Source organism: Coregonus lavaretus (assembly GCF_964263955.1).
Source record: "Coregonus lavaretus genome assembly, chromosome: 8".
Lineage (NCBI taxonomy): Eukaryota > Metazoa > Chordata > Actinopteri > Salmoniformes > Salmonidae > Coregonus > Coregonus lavaretus.
This window is the reverse complement of record NC_139995.1, coordinates 54,165,334-54,181,381: the sequence shown is the minus strand read 5'-3', so window position 1 is coordinate 54,181,381 and position 16,048 is coordinate 54,165,334. Positions and strand designations below refer to the sequence as shown.

General features: G+C 43.4%; 1 protein-coding gene across 1 annotated transcript in view; it reads right to left on the bottom strand.

Annotated features, from left to right (window-relative positions):
- Positions 1-16,048, bottom strand: part of LOC311134274 (proto-oncogene tyrosine-protein kinase Src-like) — a 35,699-nt gene extending 19,651 nt beyond the window's left edge. Inside the window, exons 1-2 of the mRNA XM_084167897.1 lie at positions 15,628-16,048; positions 2,619-2,897 (exon numbers count right to left, since the gene is read on the bottom strand). Of these exons, the coding sequence (XP_084024023.1) occupies positions 2,619-2,889 (271 nt within the window). The 5' untranslated portion in view covers positions 2,890-2,897; positions 15,628-16,048. The remainder of the gene's footprint in view (positions 1-2,618; positions 2,898-15,627) is intronic.

Here is a 16,048-nt window from a genome sequence, read left to right as displayed (position 1 = left end):
GGAGAACAGGAGGGCTTCTTAAAGAAAAACTAACAGGTCTGTGAGAGCCGGAATTCTTACTGGTTGGTAGATGATCAAATACTTATGTCACGCAATAAAATGCAAATTAATTACTTAAAAATCATACAATGTGATTTTCTGGATTTTTGTTTTAGATTCCGTCTCTCACAGTTGAAGTGTACCTATGATAAAAATTACAGACCTCTACATGCTTTGTATGTAGGAAAACCTGCAAAATCGGCAGTGTATCAAATACTTGTTCTCCCCACTGTATATACACAGTGAGGGAAAAAAGTATTTGATTCCCTGCTGATTTTGTACGTTTGCCGACTGACAAAGAAATGATCAGTCTATCATTTTAATGGTAGGTTTATTTGAACAGTGAGAGACAGAAAAATGCATGTAAAAAATGTTATAAATTGATTTGCATTTTAATGAGGGAAATAAGTATTTGACCCCCTCTCAATCAGAAAGATTTCTGTCTACCAGGTGTCTTTTATACAGGTAACGAGCTGAGATTAGGAGCACACTCTTAAAGGGAGTGCTCCTAATCTCAGTTTGTTACCTGTATAAAAGACACCTGTCCACAGAAGCAATCAATCAATCAGATTCCAAACTCTCCACCATGGCCAAGACCAAAGAGCTCTCCAAGGATGTCAGGGACAAGATTGTAGACCTACACAAGGCTGGAATGGGCTACAAGACCATTGCCAAGCAGCTTGGTGAGAAGGTGACAACAGTTGGTGCGATTATTCGCAAATGGAAGAAACACAAAAGACTTGTCAATCTCCCTCTTCCTTGGGCTCCATGCAAGATCTCACCTCGTGGAGTTGCAATGATCATGAGAACGGTGAGGAATCAGCCCAGAACTACACGGGAGGATCTTGTCAATGATCTCAGGGCAGCTGGGACCATAGTCACCAAGAAAACAATTGGTAACACACTACGCCGTGAAGGACTGAAATCCTGCAGCTCCCGCAAGGTCCCCCTGCTCAAGAAAGCACATATACAGGGCCGTCTGAAGTTTGCCAATGAACATCTGAATGATTCAGAGGAGAACTGGATGAAAGTGTTGTGGTCAGATGAGACCAAAATCGAGCTCTTTGGCATCAACTCAACTCGCCGTGTTTGGAGGAGGAGGAATGCTGCCTATGACCCCAAGAACACCATCCCCACCGTCAAACATGGAGGTGGAAACATTATGCTTTGGGGGTGTTTTTCTGCTAAGGGGACAGGACAACTTCACCGCATCAAAGGGACGATGGACGGGGCCATGTACCGTCAAATCTTGGGTGAGAACCTCCTTCCCTCAGCCAGGGCATTGAAAATGGGTCGTGGATGGGTATTCCAGCATGACAATGACCCAAAACACACGGCCAAGGCAACAAAGGAGTGGCTCAAGAAGAAGCATATTAAGGTCCTAGAGTGGCCTAGCCAGTCTCCAGACCTTAATCCCATAGAAAATCTGTGGAGGGAGCTGAAGGTTCGAGTTGCCAAACGTCAGCCTCGAAACCTTAATGACTTGGAGAAGATCTCCCTTTAAGAGTGTGCTCCTAATCTCAGCTCGTTACCTGTATAAAAGACACCTGGGAGCCAGAAATCTTTCTGATTGAGAGGGGGTCAAATACTTATTTCCCTCATTAAAATGCAAATAAATTTTAACATTTTTTACATGCGTTTTTCTTGATTTTTTGTTGTTATTCTGTCTCTCACTGTTCAAATAAACCAACCATTAAAATTATAGACTGATCATTTCTTTGTCAGTGGGCAAACGTACAAAATCAGCAGGGGATCAAATACTTTTTCCCCCTCACTGTATATAAACTGGGTAGTTAGAGCTCTGAATGCTGATTGGCTGAAAGCCGTGGTATATCAGACCATATACCATGGGTATGACAAAAAAGTACTATTTACTGTTCTAATTACGATGGTAACCCGTTTATAATAGCAATAAGGCACCTAGGGGGTTTGTGGTATATGGCCAATATACCACGGCTAAGGGCTGAATCCAGGCACTCCGCGTTGCGTCGTGCGTAAAGAACAGCCTTTAGCCCGTATGAAAAATGACATTTTAGATCTTCCTCAAACAAAATCAATAGAAAAGGTACTGTACTTTGGGGGATGTATTTTTGGCATACACTTGAAATATGTATCCCAAATTATTATTGAGATGTAATTTAATAAAGAAATGTGAGACATCAAGTTTGTTTTACATAACATATTTCCATCTGAACTTTCTACAATGCTTTGCCCTGCTAAAGGCAGCCCATCTGAACATTCCACAACGTTTTCCCCTGCTGAAGGCATCCCATCTGAACGTTCCAAAACATTTTCCCCTGCTGAAAGCAGCCCAAAAAGAATCCCATCTGAACGTTCCAAAAACGTTTTCCCCTGCTGAAAGCATCCCATCTGAACGTTTCAAAACATTTTCCCCTGCTGAAAGCAGCCCAAAAAGCAGCCCATCTGAATGTTCCAAAACGTTTTCCCCTGCTGAAAGCAGCCCATCTGAATGTTCCACAACGTTTTCCCCTGCTGAAAGCAGCCCATCTGAATGTTCCACAACGTTTTCCCCTGCCGAATGGAGCCTAGGCAGCGTTGGAACCTCCTGCTCCACCTACCTGCTAGTGGTCCTCTGTGAGGGGAGGTGATACTGCCCGTGTGGTCCACCCCGCCAAACAGTGCCAGCTCGGGGGTGTTGGTGGGAGCATGCCCGGGGTGGTGGCCGTGCCTGGCGCCCCCTACGGCGGGACTCCTGTTGGGGGTCTGGGTCTGCTGGACTGAGTTGAGGTGGTGGTGGTGGTGCCCGCTGTCCGAGCCCGTGCTAATGGTGCCATCCAGACTCAGTGAGCGCTGGCCCGGCTCCTTGGGCTTACTCTTGCCCGCCCCCATCAGCAAGCCTGAGAAAAAAAAACAATGATTCAAATCTCAAATTGATTCATTTCAATCTGGCTCAATACAGTTCAGTCCTGTTTGATTCAATGCAATCACTCAAAGTCAATTCTATACAAACTCTGAATTGAATTCACTCAAGCTCGAGCTGGGTGAACGAAAAGCAGCCAACAAGTGCTCAGTATATGTGGGAACTCCTTCAAGACTGTTGGAAAAGCATTCCAGGTAAAGCTGGTTGAGAGAATGCCAAGAGTGTGCAAAGCTGTCATCAAGGCAAATGGTGGCTACTTTGAAGAATCTAAAATATAAAATATATTTTTATTTGTTTAACACTTTTATGGTTACTAAATGATTCCATATGTGTTATTTCATAGTTTTGATGTCTTCACTATTATTCTACAATGTAGAAAATAGTACAAATAAAGAAAAACCCTTGAATGAGTAGGTGTGTCCAAACATTTGACTGGTACTGTATGTAAAAGTAATTGATGTTTGAAATAGTATTTGATCCCAGGTCTGGTTCTATACAGTGGGGAAAAAAAGTATTTAGTCAGCCACCAATTGTGCAAGTTCTCCCACTTAAAAAGATGAGAGAGGCCTGTAATTTTCATCATAGGTACACGTCAACTATGACAGACAAATTGAGAAAAAAAAATCCAGAAAATCCCATTGTAGGATTTTTAATGAATTTATTTGCAAATTATGGTGGAAAATAAGTATTTGGTCACCTACAAACAAGCAAGATTTCTGGCTCTCACAGACCTGTAACTTCTTCTTTAAGAGGCTCCTCTGTCCTCCACTCGTTACCTGTATTAATGGCACCTGTTTGAACTTGTTATCAGTATAAAAGACACCTGTCCACAACCTCAAACAGTCACACTCCAAACTCCACAATGGCCAAGACCAAAGAGCTGTCAAAGGACACCAAAAACAAAATTGTAGACCTGCACCAGGCTGGGAAGACTGAATCTGCAATAGGTAAGCAGCTTGGTTTGAAGAAATCAACTGTGGGAGCAATTATTAGGAAATGGAAGACATACAAGACCACTGATAATCTCCCTCGATCTGGGGCTCCACGCAAGATCTCACCCCGTGGGGTCAAAATGATCACAAGAACGGTGAGCAAAAATCCCAGAACCACACGGGGGGACCTAGTGAATGACCTGAAGAGAGCTGGGACCAAAGTAACAAAGCCTACCATCAGTAACACACTACGCCGCCAGGGACTCAAATCCTGCAGTGCGAGACGTGTCCCCCTGCTTAAGCCAGTACATGTCCAGGCCCGTCTGAAGTGCATTTGGATGATCCAGAAGAGGATTGGGAGAATGTCATATGGTCAGATGAAACCAAAATAGAACTTTTTGGTAAAAACTCAACTCGTCATGTTTGGAGGACAAAGAATGCTGAGTTGCATCCAAAGAACACCATACCTACTGTGAAGCATGGGGTTGGAAACATCATGCTTTGTGGCTGTTTTTCTGCAAAGGGACCAGGACGACTGATCCGTGTAAAGGAAAGAATGAATGGGGCCATGTATCGTGAGATTTTGAGTGAAACCCTCCTTCCATCAGCAAGGGCATTGAAGATGAAACGTGGCTGGGTCTTTCAGCATGACAATGATCCCAAACACACCGCCCGGGCAACGAAGGAGTGGCTTCGTAAGAAGCATTTCAAGGTCCTGGAGTGGCCTAGCCAGTCTCCAGATCTCAACCCCATAGAAAATCTTTGGAGGGAGTTGAAAGTCTGTGTTGCCCAGCGACAGCCCCAAAACAACACTGCTCTAGAGGAGATCTGCATGGAGGAATGGGCCAAAATACCAGCAACAGTGTGTGAAAACCTTGTGAAGACTTACAGAAAACGTTTGACCTGTGTCATTGCCAACAAAGGGTATATAACAAAGTATTGAGAAACTTTTGTTTTTGACCAAATACTTATTTTCCACCATCATATGCCAATAAATTCATTAAAAATCCTACAATGTGATTTTCTGGATTTTTTTTTCTCATTTTGTCTGTCATAGTTGACGTGTACCTATGATGAAAATTACAGGCCTCTCTCATCTTTTTAAGTGGGAGAACTTGCACAATTGGTGGCTGACTAAATACTTTTTTTCCCCACTGTATAATCCCTTGACCTGCAACAGTAGATTCATTCAGCAGGGTGGTGTTCATTATAACCAAACGGAAGAAAACAGGCTGAAACACGGAGTGACTACCTGGTCCAATATGGCACACACATTTTCGTTTTCCATTGCAAAACATTTTAAAACGTAACCTTATGAACACGACCCTGCTATTGAGTCTCCATTCAGGGTCCATATATTGAGTTTCCTTGGAGATCTTCCAGTTTCAGTTGCTGGAGCAGCTTACAGTGGGGAATACAAGTATTTAGTCAGCCACCAATTGTGCAAGTTCTCCCACTTAAAAAGATGAGAGAGGCCTGTCATTTTTATCATAGGTACACGTCAACTATGACAGACAAAATGAGAAAATAAAATCCAGAAAATCACATTGTAGGATTTTTAATGAATTTATTTGCAAATTATGGTGGAAAATAAGTATTTGGTCAATAACAAAAGTTTCTCAATACTTTGTTATATACCCTTTGTTGGCAATGACACAGGTCAAACGTTTTCTGTAAGTCTTCACAAGGTTTTCACACACTGTTGCTGGTATTTTGGCCCATTCCTCCATGCAGATCTCCTCTAGAGCAGTGATGTTTTGGGGCTGTCGCTGGGCAACACAGACTTTCAACTCCCTCCAAAGATTTTCTATGGGGTTGAGATCTGGAGACTGGCTAGGCCACTCCAGGACCTTGAAATGCTTCTTACGAAGCCACTCCTTCGTTGCCCGGGCGGTGTGTTTGGGATCATTGTCATGCTGAAAGACCCAGCCACGTTTCATCTTCAATGCCCTTGCTGATGGAAGGAGGTTTTCACTCAAAATCTCACGATACATGGCCCCATTCATTCTTTCCTTTACACGGATCAGTCGTCCTGGTCCCTTTGCAGAAAAACAGCCCCAAAGCATGATGTTTCCACCCCCATGCTTCACAGTAGGTATGGTGTTCTTTGGATGCAACTCAGCATTCTTTGTCCTCCAAACACGATGAGTTGAGTTTTTACCAAAAAGTTATATTTTGGTTTCATCTGACCATATGACATTCTCCCAATCCTCTTCTGGATCATCCAAATGCACTCTAGCAAACTTCAGACGGGCCTGGACATGTACTGGCTTAAGCAGGGGGACACGTCTGGCACTGCAGGATTTGAGTCCCTGGCGGCGTAGTGTGTTACTGATGGTAGGCTTTGTTACTTTGGTCCCAGCTCTCTGCAGGTCATTCACTAGGTCCCCCCGTGTGGTTCTGGGATTTTTGCTCACCGTTCTTGTGATCATTTTGACCCCACGGGGTGAGATCTTGCGTGGAGCCCCAGATCGAGGGAGATTATCAGTGGTCTTGTATGTCTTCCATTTCCTAATAATTGCTCCCACAGTTGATTTCTTCAAACCAAGCTGCTTACCTATTGCAGATTCAGTCTTCCCAGCCTGGTGCAGGTCTACAATTTTGTTTCTGGTGTCCTTTGACAGCTCTTTGGTCTTGGCCATAGTGGAGTTTGGAGTGTGACTGTTTGAGGTTGTGGACAGGTGTCTTTTATACTGATAACAAGTTCAAACAGGTGCCATTAATACAGGTAACGAGTGGAGGACAGAGGAGCCTCTTAAAGAAGAAGTTACAGGTCTGTGAGAGCCAGAAATCTTGCTTGTTTGTAGGTGACCAAATACTTATTTTCCACCATAATTTGCAAATAAATTCATTAAAAATCCTACAATGTGATTTTCTGGATTTTTTTTCCTCATTTTGTCTGTCATAGTTGACGTGTACCTATGATGAAAATTACAGGCCTCTCTCATCTTTTTAAGTGGGAGAACTTGCACAATTGGTGGCTGACTAAATACTTTTTTCCCCCACTGTATAAGGCAAATACTCTAAAAGGACACCTTGAAAAAGTCAACAGACAGAGACGGGTGTTTTGTAGATTCAAGGTCATATAATATGTTGATTCGATCTGGTATTAAATAAATACAGATCTACAATGTACACAAAATAAGACACGGTGTATGACAGCGCTGACCGGAAATTTGGCCTGGGCCGACATTGACAACAAGACTTTCATCATCAGCTGTAATTCTACAGTATTTGGTTTGTCACCCCAGCATTTCAAATTGAATCCTATTCTTACAGACTCTGTTACAATCATGGACACAAACACCAGTTAAATTCTTCCCTCTGTACAATAGAATGAGTCACAGTGAGGAAGCCTATTACAGGCTAGATGACACACACACACACTCACACACACACGGCTTGTTCCGTTGTGCGCGGCAGTTAGTGTGTGTGAGCAGCTGTTCCTCTGTCCCTGAGAACAGAAGCTCTGACACACACACACCCCGTGTCTCTCACATCTCATTTCCAACACACTCACTGTGACTGTGTGTGTGTGTGTGTGTGTGTGTGTGTCTTATATCCTTGTGGGGACCTAAAATCTCCCAAATTTCCCCACAAGGACAGCAAAACAAGAACAATTCCCCATGAGGACAAAGGCTATTTTAAGTTTAGGGGTTAGGTTTAGGGTTATGGTTAGAATTAGGGTTAGGGTAAGGGGGTTAGGATTAGGAGTTAGGGTTTGGGTAATTTTGAATGGAAATTAATGTTAGGTCCTCACGAGGACAGAAGAACATAATGTGTGTGTGTGTGTGTTTGCGTGCAGACAGACAGACAGACAGACCTGAGTGTGACTAACAGTGGGTGGGGAAGGAGCAGAGGAACTAGGAATAGCTGAAAAAGGACTAGAGAGGGTGGGAGGTGCTGCAGCATCTGGGGTTGAGGTTGTGTCTGGTGTGTATGTGTGAGTGTTGCTGCATTGTCCATGAGTGTGAAAGGACCTTGACACAGTCGGTGCAGGTGTTGTGCTTTCTAATACACCGAGTTTACAAAACATTAGGACATAGACTGACCAGGTGAATCCAGGTGAAAGCTATGATCCCTTATTGATGTAATCTGTTAAATCCACTTCCATCAGTGTAGATGGTTAAATAAATATTTTTAAGCCTTGAGACAATTGAGACATGGATTGTGTGTGTGTGCCATTCAGAGGGTGAATAGGCAAGACAAAAGATTTAAGTGCTTTTGAACGGGGTATGGTAGTAGGTGCCAGGTGCACCAGTTTGAGTGTGTCAAGAACTGCAATGCTGCTGGGTTTTTCACGCTCAACAGTTTCCTGTGTGTATCAAGAATGGTCCACCACCCAAAGGACATCCAGCCAACTTGATACAACTGCGGGAAGTATTGGAGTCAACATGGGCCAGCATCCCAGCGGAATGCTTTCGACACCTTGTAGAGTCCATGCCCTGACGAATTGAGTTTGTTCTGAGGGCAAAAGGGGGTGTAACTCAATATTAGGGAGGTGTACATCGTTTTGTGTGTATGTAAATCTGATGTGTGTGTGCTTCTGTGTGCATGAGCACTTTCAGAAGAAAATGAAAAGCAACCTGTGACTCTAAGTGGCTTTGGATAAAAGCGTCTGCTAAATGGAATATTATTATATTATATCAACTGTATGTACGTGTGTGTGGGTGCGTGCATATTAGGTCTGGGACAATACCAGGATCGCAATATTTTTTCCATGCAAAAATGAAAACACGAAGCAGACCAAACTCTTTAGAAACCTGCTGTATGTAACATATTGTGAGCTATAGCTTGGACCATAAATACATGTGACTCTGGATGACAACATAATGATGTTTGTTCCCAACATTAGGGCTGTTTTCCTAAAGAAGTTAAATCCGCTTCGTGTTGTTTCCTTGCCATGATACTAACGAGTATGGAGATCCTCATATTGCCCTGGCCCTAGCATGCATGTCTACTGTGTGGGCCTGAGTGTCTTTGATTCATCCGGAGCCAGAATGAAAGCCAGCCCAGTGAGGGGGGTTAATGTCTCCCTCAGTTTCATGCTGCTTAGTCACACAGAGAGCGACCTGGGGGGGGTAGATGACGGCTCAATATTAGTGGGCGTTCGATGAGGCTGGCCAGAGCCTGGCCTATATTAGTACTCTCAGTATTGGACTGGCTGGTCTTGCTACTGTAAGTCACTGTGATTATGGGACCAGAGGGACTAAAAGGACAAAATACTGTACACATTCCTGGACAAAATGCCATCAGCTGGGGTCAAAAGTCTGTACCAATGTATTAGCTTAGCATAGTGGTAGCTAACTAGTTAAGATAGCTCAGCACATTGGCCGGACCTGGACCAAACAGCATCCAGGCCAAAAGCCTGTACCAATGTGTTAGCTTAGCATAATGGTAGCTAACTAGTTAAGATAGCTCAGCACATTGGCCGGGCCCTGGACCAAACAGCATCCAGGCCAAAAGCCTGTACCAATGTGTTAGCTTAGCATAGTGGTAGCTAACTAGTTAAGATAGCTCAGCACATTGGCCGGGCCCTGGACCAAACAGCATCCAGGCCAAAAGCCTGTACCAATGGACTAGAACGGTGGAAGTTTAGCTAGCTCAAGCAGTGACATCACCTTCCCTGACCTGGCTCGTTATGTTCAGTACAAAATGGGAGAAACCGTTTTGAAACAGGGAAATGCTCAATTTCAGTGTTTTTTGTGTTTCAAAAAGCTTATTTCCTGATGTTTTAGAAGTATACCAGTAGGCCAGTGGAGGCTGGTGGGAGGAGCTATAGGAGGACGGGCTCATTGTAATTGCTGGAATGGAATAAATGGAACGGAGTCCAACATGTGGTTTCCATATTTTGATGTGTTTGATACCGTTCCATTGATGCCATTCCAGCTGTTACAATGAGCCCGTCCTCCTATAGCTACTCCCACCAGCCTCCTCTGCAGTAGGCCTACTGCTGACAGTTACTTTGGAGTCCAGAGTGCTGGTGGGAGTGTGGTACAGAATACCGGTGTGGTTGCTACATTAGCACATGCCACATTAGCACATGCTACATTAGCACATGCTGCATGAACATTAGCACATGCTACATTAGCACAGCATGCAACTTATTGTATGTAGAAAACCCTACAACCCTAATTCCTTTTGCATGGCCTGATTCAAAGAACACTCCAATAAACCTTTGGCCCAGGCTACTGATCAGAAAATATGGGTTTCCATGGTTACAAGTTTGGTTCCTCACAAGGTTTCTCTCTATGGACAACCCCTGGCCATTTTTCTTGCCACTGTTGCCCATAAACTTGCCTTCGAACAATTTAGCCTGAGTGCATTATTGCTCAGTGACCTGTGACAAAAGACAAGCACAGTATCATACAAATCAATTGAAAAGAAACTAAGGGATCAAGATGGAGATACTTCCCTTTCGACTTCAACCTGAAGTGCTGGAGCAGTCTGCGGTACAGAATGTACTCAATAGCCTCAAACAACCTCTTCCATGACCCCGTTGGGGTTGTGTTGCGATTCTCTACCCTTCTCCCTCGATGTGTACTTGCACACTCCTTGTCATGGATTTAAAAACTTTGGGTTGGTGCAAGAATTGGTTGGAGAGTTCCTACCATTGTTCCTACACCAGTCCATTCCCTTTAGATTAATGAGGGGGATTATGCAAAGGCATTGGGTTGAAGGGTAGAGAAGCAGGACACAACCATGCTCCTGTTCAGTGCCATCACCTGGGCCACGTAGGCTTGCACATAGAAAAGTCATAAACAGAGCGGACGTGATTCCTTTGTTTACATGTCAGGGAAGCGTGTTTGTTCTACATAATGTATTTCTATCTGAAAGTTCTACAATATTGTGCCCTGCTGGCACCAATCAGTAGCAATGAGGCTTTTGAGGAGAAGAGGGATTGAAGCCATTTAGGAGTTTTGAGAGACTGTCGAAACCGCTTAAGGGAATGCGACTGCTCTTTGCCAGGAGGATACTGTGACCAGCACACCCTTAGCAGCCTGTCACAGTGTGTAAACAACGGAACTAATGCAACTAGTAGCGCCTTCCCCTAATATGGAGCCAGAGTGCTTGAACACCAGGATCTGTGACTGTGTGATTTGTTCCTAGTTCCCACATTCAGAGAGATTGAGAGGGAGGGAGGGAGGGAGGGGGAGAGAGGGCAGGGGCGAGAGGAAGGAGAAAGAAAAAGGAGAGAGAAACAGGGGGAAGAGGGGAGAGAAAGGAAGGGGGGGAGGGGGTTGTAATCCTGTGTGGCTCAGAACGTTGCTATTCACCATAAGACTGAAAGAACGTGGGAAAAGCAGAATCAACCAACCCTTCCTCTTACTACCAGCCAACATGAACAGGCACCTGAGGGTGAAGACAGATCAAGCCCCGTTTGTGTCATCATTCTGTTACTGTTCTTCAAGTAAATCTAATTTTGTACAATTTTCTGTGGAAATTGTTAAAAGTAGTCAATGTGCATAGAGTTGTATGATTTGTTTAACTTTACAATTAATGTTTTTTTTGTATTTTATTTTATTTTTTTACATACATTTTAAAGTGAAAAATCTGAGTCAACATCATTCTGTTACCGTGACATTGCCCTCAAGCTCAGTAAATTTGGTTGGGAATCATTGATAGACAGCAATATTCAAACCTTGCCTCTGATTTTCAAATGTCATCTAAAAAGGTCTGTTATTCTGGTATGTAATTTGCATTCAAATGTGTAATTGTCCCACTGTAGAATATCCCAGGGTTTTCAGATGCCTCCACCAAGTATTAACTCTGGGGTGGGAAGACATATATACAGCTCTGGAAAAAAATTAAGAGACCACTGCAAATGTTTCTTAAATCAGCATCTCTACATGTATGACAGCCATTCCATTCCAGTGTCTGTTGAATCCCAACACAGGCACACCTCATTCTACTGAATTAGGTACTGATTAGGTGATCACCTGAACCAAATCCACTGCTGTGGTCCTCTGTAGCTCAATTGGTAGAGTATGGCGCTTGTAACGCCAGGGTAGTGGGTTCGATCCCCGGGACCACCCATACGTAAAAATGTATGCGCACATGACTAAGTCGCTTTGGATAAAAGCGTCTGCTAAGTGGCATTAAAAAAATAATATTAAATCACTATCCTCTTGCAATAGGACCAGCTGGATGGCAAAAACAGTGCTAATAGTACCTCAAAAGTAATATTAAATCCAAAAAAAACTATTGACCATGCCAAAAGAGTTGAAAATGAAAGTTTTGAGTGAGGAAAAGAAGGGTTCAATACTGGCTTTACTGGCAGAGGTGAGCGTCAGGTTGCTTCCATCCTTAAAATTTCAAAGACGCCGGTTCATAAGAACAAGGTCAAGCAGCAGACATTGGGGACAACAAAGCTACAGACCGGCAGAGGGTGAAAACTACTCTCTACTGACCGGGATGACCGCCAACTCATTCGAATGTCACTCAACAACCGTAGGATGACATCAAGTGACCTACAAAAAGAATGGCAAATGGAAGCTGGGGTGAAATGCACGGCGAGGACGGTTCGAAACAGGCTCCTAGGGGCAGGGCTGAAGTCGTGCAAAGCTAGAAAAAAGCCCTTCATCAATGAGAAGCAAATAAGAGCCAGGCTGAGGTTTGCAAAAGACCAGAAGGATTGGACCGTAGAGGAGTAAGGTCATCGTCTCTGATGAGTCCAATTTTCAGCTTTGCCCTACACCTGGTCATCTAATGGTTAGACAGAGACCTGGAGAGGCCTACAAGCCACATTGTCTCGCACCCACTGTGAAATTTGGTGGAGGATCGGTGATGATCTGGGGGTGCTTCAGCTGGAATCGGCCAGATTTGTCTTTGTGAAGGACGCATGAATCAAGCCACGTACAAGGTTGTCCTGGAAGAAAACTTGCTTCCTTTTGCTCTGACGTTGTTCCCCAACTCTGAGGATTGGTTTTTCCAGCAGGACAATGCGCCATGCCACACAGCCAGGTGAATCAAGGTGTGGATGGAGGACCACCAGATCAAGACCCTGTTATGGCCAGCCCAATCTCCAGACCTGAACCCCATTGAAAACTTCTGGAATGTGATGAAGAGGAAGATGGATGGTCACAAGCCATCAAACAAAGCCGAGCTGCTTGAATTTTTGCGCCAGGAGTGGCATAAAGTCACCCAACATCAATGTGAAAGACTGGTGGAGAGCATGCCAAGACGCATGAAAGCTGTGATTGAAAATCAGGGTTATTCCACCAAATATTGATTTCTGAACTCTTCCTAAGTTAAAACATTAGTATTGTGTTGTTTAAAAATGAACATTAAGTTATTTTCTTTGCATTATTCGAGGTCTGACAACAGTGCATCTTTTTTGTTATTTTGACCAGTTGTCATTTTCTGCAAATAAATGCTCTAAATGACAATTTGTTTATTTGGAATTTGGGAGAAATATTGTCAGTAGTTTATAGAATAAAACACAAATGTTAATTTCACCCAAACACATACCTATAAATAGTAAAACCAGATAAACTTATATTTTTGCAGTGGTCTCTTAATTTTTTCCAGAGCTGTATATATATTTGTTTTAAATTAATTTATAAATGTTTCTGTAATTTTCTTTCACTTTGAAAATGTGTAGATCTGTAGAAAAAAAATCTAAGTTAATCCCTTTTTAGATTGAATGTAAGGCAGCAAAATATGACTATACTGCGAATAGATCCACAATCCTCAGAAGAATCCACAATTCTGCTAAATATAGCCTGGACACTGAATTGAGGCTTGGTTCATAGAAGAACATTAAAAATGGCAGTGATATACCCTTTCAATAATGCTTGGATGTGTCAGACAGGTGGACCAAGGGTGTATCTCAAATGGAACCCTATTCCTTATAGCCTAAGCCTAAGGCATAGGGCTCTGGTCAACAGTAGTGCACTATATAGGGAATAGGGTGCCATTTAAGATGCAACCAAAGAATGGACCAAGAATCACCTTGATGTTGTCTCGTGGTCCCTGTTAAAGGATGATAAACGAGCTCCACAGGAGACGGTAGTGTCTATCTCCCCAGTCCCAGAGTCCTTGTCTGAACCCGGCTCTCCAGAAAACACGGTTTTATCGGCCTGTCCCATCTAATCTTCTCTCCTCCATGGCTGTGCACAGACATTGGAGGGAGAGGGGGATCGGGGCAGAGGAGGAGCGCGGCCAGGGGAGAACCCAGCTGATAAACTCGACGCTGGATCCACTTCCTCCTCTGTCCGTCACTTAGTACAGTACTGTCCCTAAAGCAACGAGGGACAACATTGTTAAGCCATGTTCCGCAGAGTAAGAAGAGGAAGTAGATACACAGTATCAACCAGTGACAGACAATGAGCCATAAAAACAGACTGAAATAGGAACTGGGCTTCTGTTCCCTTTTAATAAAGCCACATTCTATAGGTTATTTTGAAACCATCTCAGTCCTTGGATAAATCTTTAGGGAAAGCACACCAACAAGATCCGATCGACAAAGAAAGACTCAACAGCACATTAATAGATTGCCATCTGTCTCCCGAGTGGCGCAGTGGTCTAAGGCACTGTATTGCAGTGCTAGCTGTGCCACTAGAGATCCTGGTTCGAATCCAGGCTCTGTTGTAGCCGGCCGCGACCGGGAGACCCATGGGGCGGTGCACAAGTCGTCCAGGTTAGGGGAGGGAATGGCTGGCAGGGATGTAGCTCAGTTGGTAGAGCATGGCGTTTGTAACGCCAGGGTTGTGGGTTCGATTCCCACGGGGGGGGCAGTATGAAAAAAGAATGTATGCACTCACTAACTGTAAGTCGCTCTGGATAAGAGCGTCTGCTAAATGTAAATGTACTGGCTGCACCTCTGATATTAGAAATATGCCAACTCGCAAATTTTATTCTTATGTTACTAAGGGTGTTATGAATCGGTGTATGGGAGCGTATCAATATATTTGAGGCTGTGTTATTCTATTATAATGCAATGGTGTGGTTCAGCCAAACTGGAACGATAGACTCCATTCAGATATGCTGATACTTGGCAACAGCCCACGCCAAAATTCCCAGGGATGCACACCTGTTTCATTCAAACCAGCAAATATAGGATGTAGCAAAAAATGAAAGGGGGGGGGAGCTAGCATACATTGTATGGGTTGTCTCTGTCCAAATCATAATAATAATTGTATAACCAAAAAGCCGGAAAGAAACGATGTTCCTCACAGACGGTCACTATTTACACACGTTGTCCTATGCCGTATTGTAACCCCATTGGTGAAAGATGGGTCACGCCTTTGATAGGAAAAAGCAACATAATTTCGTGACTGTACTGTAAATGGATATTGGCTAGGGTGTATTTTAGTTCAGATTACGCTTATGCATACTAATAGTAATACGTGCTTTGTAGGCTATAATAGGGCTGTATGAATCAGATCAGGTGCTGTTACAACTCCATTTTGAATTTCGATGGCCTGTGTGTGTGTGTGTGTGTGTATTGATTATTGTTATACCTTCATTTCAATCGAGGAGGTGTCGGGCATGCATGATACTATAGTAGCCCATGTAGGCTGTGAGGGGGATGAAATCTGTCAACAACATAGTCACTATAAATGCAAGGGTAAACATTTTATGAAATAGACTAAAATCCTACTGTCAACACAAAACATCGTGGGGTGGGAGCAATGTGAAACCAGCAATAGAAATGCTGTCGAATTACGAATCCTTTGTGTAAAGTCAAGAAAATGTATTCTACTAAAATGTGTTGACATTCCTTCACCCGGTCTCAAAAAAGCTCAATATTGTAGGCTAATCAACACTTACCTTCGAAGCAAGCGTCTTGAGGTTTACGCAAGGCACAGAAGAGTGAGTGAAGAACCAAATCAAATCCCCACAGTAGTCTTCATTTGATGAAAAGGATTCGAAAACGAATTATGTCTAACTTCTTTGAGGACACTAGTAGCAAAGGCAAATGCCATTTAGCGAATTTGAAAGCGTTGACAGGTCATGACGGGAATTGCCTTGAGTAGAGGGCACAACTCAGATTGCGGTGGCGATCCAATTCGCTAAAATAAACGCAAGTAGACTATGGAAATGGACATCCATCCGTTTAGGATATCAGTAAAATTAAGTAGGCTTAATGAAATGCGAAGTGATAAATTAGGGCTATGAAATTAATCCCTGTGCCATTTACGAGGGATATAGTGAAAACATGCCTTGTAGGGGAAAAAGGCAACATCACTAT